Source organism: Rattus norvegicus, chromosome 8 (genome assembly GCF_036323735.1).
Source record: "Rattus norvegicus strain BN/NHsdMcwi chromosome 8, GRCr8, whole genome shotgun sequence".
NCBI classification, from domain to species: domain Eukaryota; kingdom Metazoa; phylum Chordata; class Mammalia; order Rodentia; family Muridae; genus Rattus; species Rattus norvegicus.
The window spans coordinates 98,650,517-98,658,358 of NC_086026.1; the positions used below are offsets into that span (position 1 = coordinate 98,650,517).

The 7,842-nt window shown below is 42.7% G+C and overlaps 1 protein-coding gene across 2 annotated transcripts in view; it reads left to right on the plus strand.

Annotated features, from left to right (window-relative positions):
* Mthfs (methenyltetrahydrofolate synthetase) overlaps positions 1-7,842 on the plus strand; it is a 72,492-nt gene that overhangs the window by 41,107 nt on the left and 23,543 nt on the right. The window contains exon 3 of one of the 2 annotated variants that reach the window (NM_001009349.1): positions 6,009-7,842. This exon is cut by the window's right edge and continues 536 nt beyond it. The exons of the other annotated variant lie outside the window; for it this stretch is intronic. Coding sequence (NP_001009349.1) covers positions 6,009-6,241 — 233 coding nt within the window. The 3' untranslated portion in view covers positions 6,242-7,842. The remainder of the gene's footprint in view (positions 1-6,008) is intronic. 2 annotated transcript variants of the gene reach the window in all.

The following is a 7,842-nucleotide window of genomic DNA, read 5'->3' on the forward strand; positions in this document are numbered from 1 at the left end:
GGTGACTCTGTGGATATAGTCAGAAGCCACAGGCTGCTCAGTAGGTCCTTCACTCCATTCTTCCATTATAAGAGAGCTGATCTATAAGGAATCCTAGAAGGAGGGGAAGATTCCTGCTGCTTACTGAACCGCAGGTCAAGAGCTGTTTACAGCATAGTGATTTGACCAAAGAACTGCATGCAAGCTTAAGTAAGGCTTGCTATATGACCATTGCAATATTAGATGAGGTGGCCTTGGGATTGGAACACAAATACCCAGGCAGAAAATTACAAGTGGGTTTGTGCAACATGGATCTATTGATGTAACTGATGTCACAGGAATGCAAGGGAAATGATGTGGAGGGTAATAGCTAGGAAACTAGGGGAGGTTTTTGCATAGCCAAGTAAAGACACCAAATTCTTTCTTTTCTTTTCTTTTCTTTTCCTTTTTAAAATAATTATTAATGATTCTTGAGACAGGATCTCATGTAACCGTGGATGGCCTTACAGCCAACGATGATGACTTTGCATTCCTGATTCTCCTGCTAAAATTATAGGCTGGGATTACATATATGGTTTACCTTGCCTGTTTTTAGACAGTGCTGAAGATTAAACAGAGGGTAAACATTCTGCAACTGAGCTATATTCCCAGTCCTGCTAAATGCTTTTGAACAGGGAGAGCCAGGAAAAAGCCTTTGTTTTAGGAAGTGAGATAATCAGTTGAGCTTTCTGGAGGAATGGTACATTCAGAACCACAAGATGAGGATTCTGGCCTTAGTGCAGAGGAGTGACTGCACTAAGTCATATTCATGTAGCTCCTAAACGAAAGTGTGTAGCAGGGAATACTAAAAAAAATGCACCATCCCACAATAGACAGGGCACCAGTGGACCACATGACACCGGTGGGCTGTTCTCATCTTGTAGACTCTCTGGCCCAGAGTTCCCGAAATCTCTTCGCCAGACTCACTATGTCCCCATGGTGGGTTGCTGCCATGCCAGTCCCATGCATCCAAATTCCATGGCTGGCTGGGGTGCCCTGCTACTGTACCTTTCTCTGGAACTCAGTTGAGTTGCTGTGTGAAGGAAAACACCACACAGTCTTAGTTTAGAATCAACAGGTAACACAATTGCTGGGCACAACAACTGCCATCCTAATTAGTAAGTCACACTAAATTAATCCTCTGGTGACTGACCCTGGTGGATCTGCCATCTAACTGGGGGCCTCTAGTTCATTACATCTTGTACCCCCAAATCTTTCCCTCCAAAAAACTGCAAGTTCCTTTTCACCTCCTCTCTTCCCACCTCCGACCTGGAAGTCCCACCTACTTCTTGCCCAGTGATTGGTCCCCTGAAATCTTTATTCATTAGGGGGAAGGTCCTTGCCACCAGAGTGTATAGAAAATGTGATCAAGAAATGCAAGATAAAAAGAATTAAAGGGAGGAGAAAAATGCTAAGACCTGTGCCTGTTGAATCCAGAGCAGAAGGCTATGCATATCTCTTGGGCTCCATCACTTACTTATTCTCAGGGTGAGGGCAGAGACAGTCCAGTGGCTGAACAGGCTCCATCCTGAAGACTTCTGTCCCAGGAGTCTTTGTTCAGGATGTTGTCAGAGACATTCGCTGTCATCTTACTGAAAATGATGTTCCCAAGGGTGAACTAAATCCTCAGAACTAGGTGAATAGATGCATGCATAAAATCCCTTTTCATTTTCTCCAAAAGCCTATTTCCTAGGGTTCCTTTTGCTGATGAAGAGTCCACATCTCTGCTTGTTCTCATCCCCTGTGTGTCCCTTACTCTGACAGTTATCTTCTTACCACCTCTAAGAGATGTTGTTCTTATCCTTTCCACCTTTGACCTCTGTCTTATTTCAGAAACTCTTCCTATACTGCACAACAGGGTGGCAACTGTAGCCTGTGGATCAAGTCTGGTCCTCTACCTGTTTAAGTAAATAAGCATAGCTAGTTATTCATATATATACTGCTTATGGCTGCTTTCACAGTACAGAACTGATCTGTGGTTCACCATGTCTCATAGTCTAAATTATTTACCCCTTGGCCCTTTATAGAAAATGAAATTTAACACACCCCACTCTGGCTCTTCACCTACACTTTCCTGGTTTTTTGTTCTCTCTTTGGCTGAGGTCTGAGGCAGGAAGAATACATGTACCTATCAGTCCTAAGGGGAGAGCGAAGTAAGATGCTCTGCTAAGCTCGCCAGCTCTAGAGGAGCTTCATCCCTTTCTTCACCAGTTCAAGAAATGGCGCCTTAGACTTCTTAATTCAGAGGGGAAAGTCTCATGATAAATGCTATTATCTTGGACTGCACTAAGAGTAGAGCTCAGGAGCACTATCTGATTTAATGTTTGGGACTGCAGATGAGAAGCAGGTTTGCAGGTGGTCATGTTGAAAGCGCAGACTGGAAGGCTACTCACCCTTGATTCCACAGCTACTCACCCTTGATTCCACAGCTAGGAAGTTGCATGGTCCTTGCTCCTTATCAGCTGCCTTCAGAGGAGGCTGCTCTTTCAGAGCAGTACCAAATAATGGGAAAAGAAAGGTTTCAGACAGACTGGGGTATAAGGCTGGTGCAGGTTTCCAAAGCTTTGCGGTTTTGAATGCAAGAGAGCTATAAAACTACACCTCCCCCAGCAAGAACAAATGAACAATAAAGTGACTGTGCAGAAGAACTGACTGACCCTAGAGACTACTGCCTGAAGGTCTTGTTGCAATCCCGATGAGTGGAGCTCTTTAGCTCTCCTGGTTACATTTTACTCCAGCCAGACCTGTGGGGCAAGAGCACAAGGGGCTAACTGAAGAGGATTATGGTGGACCCTACGCTAATGTCTTCTGTCAATGAGCCTTTGCTGATTATAAATAGAGTCATGTAGGAAGAAAATGCACGAAGAAAGAAGGCTTTTCAGTTTTCCCTACTGAATTTTGACTTTGTGGTACATTAGGGTGTGTCTAGGCTCATAATCTGTGGATGGAAAGATAGTTGAGCCCTTATCTGATTCACTTGTCCCACTGATTTCTTCACTGGGGAAAGGTGGCATTCAGAAGTAGTGATATGGAAGTGTGAAGAGTGACTCTGTGTGTGTGTGTGTGTGTGTGTGTGTGTGTGTGTGTGTGTCAGCAGAAGAGGAGAGAAAGGAAGAAAGGATGGTGCAAGCCACAGAAAGAACTTCAGGGGCAACAGCTAATGAATGAAGTCAAGTAAGAATGCAATATATATTCAGAAACACTAATATTCACCCAACAGCAGAAGTGGGAACATATCAGAAAGGACTTCCTAAGTAACGGCTGGAACCAGGGCCACAGTCAAGTGCACAATAGTAGAAGGGATTTGGGTGGAAGCAGTTCTATGGGCAGGAACTCAAAAACCAGCATGCCAGGTGGAATGGCAGGAGCTCTGAAGGGCAGTTTCAGATCCCTGAGTTACCCAATGGCCTAAAGGCCATTCTCACTTCTGCTTAACAGTTATAGGCTAGAGAGTTTCACATCTAACTAGTGGCCATGTAAGGATAGACTTATTCATTTTGTCATCACTTCTTTAATATATGTATATATAATTAAAGTAGGGGGTGCCATGCCAGGATTGATCTGTCTGAAAATAATGTACTCATCTTTCAGGGGCTTTGTGCTTTAGAAGTCTATTAAAATTCAAGCGTGAAGGATGACTTGGAAAAAATTATGGCCTGCAAGGAAAATTGCTGTCCAGCCGAGTTGACAGAGACATATACACTCAGCTCTACAAGATAGACCCCAGGAAGAGCAGCAGACCAAGCACAGGGAAGAACAGGAGCTGCAGCAGTAAACTTGATTCCAGCTTGAGGGCTGAGAGTGGCTTTCCTTGACTGGTTCTCTTCTCTATTCTCTTCCTCCACCAACATAAATGTGGTGGCTTCAAAATTCTACTGTATTCTCCTTCTTTCCATATGAGTTGACACTGGTGGATATCCCAGCTGTTATGTTGCTATCCCTTTTTGTTGCTTTACTTTTATAGTTTATTTTTTATTATGCTAATTAGTAACCCATATGTGATGTAACCTCTTAAAATTTTAGAAAGAATATATTTATTTTGGTTATAAACATAGTGTCATAATAGACCTCTAAAACTTTTCCATCTTGCATGACTGAGATGCTGTACTTTTCAAATAGCATCTTCCCCTGATCCCTGGCAAACGGCATTCTACTTTCTGTTTATAAATGTTTTACTATTCTAGATACCTAATATAAGTGGAGTCATGCAGTACATGTGTTTATATTTTTTTCATTTTACATAGTGTCCTCACCGTTCATCCATGTCCAGTATTACGAAATTTTCTTCAATTGTGTGGCAGATTGATACGTTGCCATGTGCATGTACCATGGTCTTGGTTATCGTTTGTTCGTCTTGCTCAGCTGTTACTCTGTTGGACATTTCGGCTGTCTACCTTTTAGCTATTGAGTGTAGGTCTACATGAAAATGGAAGTGTAAAGATCTGCTGAGGTCCTGATTCTAATTCTTTGCGATAAATGCCAGGAGAGGGCTTTTAGACCTTATGGTGGTTCTGCTTTTAATGTTTTGAGAATCCTGGTGCCATTGTCTTGACATTTGTTCTTCCACTGCTAGAGAGAACTACACACCTATCTTCTTACTTCTTACCCCAGTCTTTCTCACGTATGAGACTGCTGCTTGTGCCTTTCCCAGTGCACCACTCCTGCTGCCCCTCTTTTGGCTTCCAGGATATAACCTGACTCTTGACACATTCTGAAAAAGCCCATGTCAAGTCAAAAGTAGCCTCCAACCAGGACTTACCCCCCAGTTAGACTTACTATCTGCTGGAGTCTCCAGAGTCTTTGCTTCTGCAGCTTTGGGACAGAGATGGAGATGTTGTCTTGGCCTGATGGTACAAGTTATTTTAACTGAACTGCCGTCTCTTGAAGGCAGGGACTCTGTGTCCTCTCTGAAGATTTTACAAAACACCTTTTCACATGTGGAGAGGCAGAAATCATAGTACATATATGTGTATTACAGGTTTAGAAGACAGGAACTTTAAGTTAGTTGCTCTGGAAACATAAAGAAGATCCTTGGGAGCAGGGTCCAAATGTATAGGACACTGTTCATTCCTATAGAGATAAATTTATGGGACAGGGATAGAGAGGAGAGATCAGTAACATCAGCTTTTTAAACTTCTTTTATGCAAGCAGGCCTTGGAATAGACAAGCAGGCTTAGAGGGTTGGATCTGACTGCACCTAAGTTCTTCAGTATGGGATGTTAGCAGGTAAGGTGAACATGTACACAGCAGGAGTAGGAAGTGGGGTTCACCGCATAGGAAGTCATCAGCTGTTTGAAGCCAGGATGAATCTATCTGAACAGCATCCTCCTAGCACCCCGAGCTGGAGAGGCCTTGGCTTCCACCCGTGGTCTGCTGTGCCAGCAGCGCTGTCTACGTGCTTAGCCCACACCTAAGCTTTAAGTCTGAGCCTACTCTTGCCTTTTAGTGGGAGGGAAAGGAAGAGGAGCGGGCCTTGTGGACTGCATGGTATTTTTAACAGCTGTGAAAATGGCTCCATCCTTTCTGTCTTCCCTTGCCTTCTCACATCCCTCCATCTGTTATCATCCCAGGGTACTGGCTCTCAAGCCAGACAGGTGTGAAGAGTCAGCCGCATGCTAGAGTTAAAGGAAGGTCTGCCTAGAGAGTCCTCTAGCTATGGGTGAGGCTAGAACCTGCTGTTTCTACAGAGCACACGAAGAACTGCAGAAGGATGGATGCAGGCCTGACAACGTTGCTGAAGAATTTGTCCAACTTGGTGTTTGTTTTTTTTTTTATGATTTCACAAGATATATATATATATATATATGTGTATATATATATATATATATATATATATATATATATATATATATGGAGAGAGAGAGAGAGAGAGAGAGAGAGAGAGAGAGAGAGAGAGAGATGGTTGATGTTATTAGAAATAACATGCTACACTAATCTGGAAGCAGTCTTGAAGTAACCATTAATACTCTAAGTACATTTCTTTTCCACAGGTGGACTTGACCTCATCTTCCTTCCTGGCCTCGGGTTTGACAAAGATGGCAACCGGCTGGGTCGGGGCAAGGGGTACTATGACACCTACCTGAAGCGCTGTGTACAGCATCAGAAAGTGAAGCCCTACACCTTGGCTTTGGCCTTTAGAGAGCAGATCTGTCCACAGATCCCAGTGGATGAGCACGACATGAAGGTAGATGAAGTCCTTTACGAAGACTCCCCAACATCTTAAATTACACCACGACGACCACACTTACTGCTTTGTACTGGCGTAAAGAAAATATGTATATTTTTCTCTTGTCACAAATGAATCAAAATGACACATTAAAGTGAATATGGATTGTCATTTTTAGTGTAAATATAAAATAATATAAAATCTTTTTTTAGAAATCAATAGAAATGTTACTATTAGAATATTAATGCAAATGGAGTGGAAACTGCATGGTTTTCAGCTTAGCTTTCTGGTGTTAAGATGTTACATTGACCTTTCTGTCTCTAGTTTAAATTAAGTATTTATGAGTATTAGAGAAAGATAGAAATTGGATGTGAGTGAAGACACTGTTTTTTAATATCCAGTCATAGGCCTGATTGCTCTGGCATATGGAGACTCAGCTGTTATTAATTGGTTTGGCAGTACTTGGTATGGATAAAATATTCCCCAAGACTATTATTATACCACTTGATATATCATGGCTTCATTTACTCACCTTGAAGTTTTGTGTGTGACATTTTATAGCTTCATGTGGTGAGTAGATGGGAATCTTTTGTGGTTTACATACTTTGATTCAGTTGATTGGTCTCTGGCCTTAGGACTTACATAAGGAATCATTTCTGTTAAGTCGTGGGTTCCACTTGGAATGGAAGCTGCCCTGGATTGGACATTGCCAGATGGCCTCACAGTTGGGAGAGGTACTTTTGTTGAGGGGAAAGATTTGGTTATCACAAGACACTCAGGGGTCTTCCTGGACATGACTGCTTGCTTGGTTCCACCTGCAGCCTGTCACTAGCTCCTGCTGGCATTGCCTCTGGGATGCCGTCTACATCTGCTCTCTCCTTCCTGTCTTCCTGCTCCCATTTTCTTCAGCTCTCAGCATTTCTCAGCTCAAGTAGGCAGTCTCCATGCTCAGCTTCTTTTGCCTCCAATTTATTTCAGGGATGATCTGGTAAGATATAAATCTAGTGTGGACACTCTGCATCAAAGTATTTTGGAGACATACATCTTAACAAGTAGATGCCTTCCCCTGTAGAAGAAATCCCTTGTAAGCCCCTCCCTCTTCTGTCGTCTCTTCCCTCTCCCCCGTATGTCTTTCTGTGCATGCTGTAAGCGCCACAGGCTCTCTGTCCAGTGCACGCTGCTTTCCTGCATCTCAGTGCTGGCTCCTGTATCTTCAGGACGCTGCCCTTGCTTTGTTTCTCCAGGACGTGTTCCATGGCTCCCCTCCTGCCAGTTCTAGATCCTCCTTCCCTTGCTGTGGCCATTGCCCATTTATCACATCATCCTGCAGAGCAGTTACTAGTGTCCATGTCTGTCCCTTCATGAGGCTGTACGTTTGAAAGAACTTCTTGTCTTTGGTAGTTGACTGATGGAGAGTATTCGATAACATTTTTTAAAATCATAAACAGAATATATGTATAATTATTTCATTGTAAACACAGATCTACTATTTTTTTGCATAATAATATGCAGTTTGGTATTTCGTGTGCAAAAAGTAAATGTATATATATTCTTTAAAAATGCCAATTCAGGTAAGAGTGGATCTGTACAATTTAGAATATGCAATGAGAAATGAGAGAGAAATGGAATTACTATGAGCTGTGATGGCATTATATACT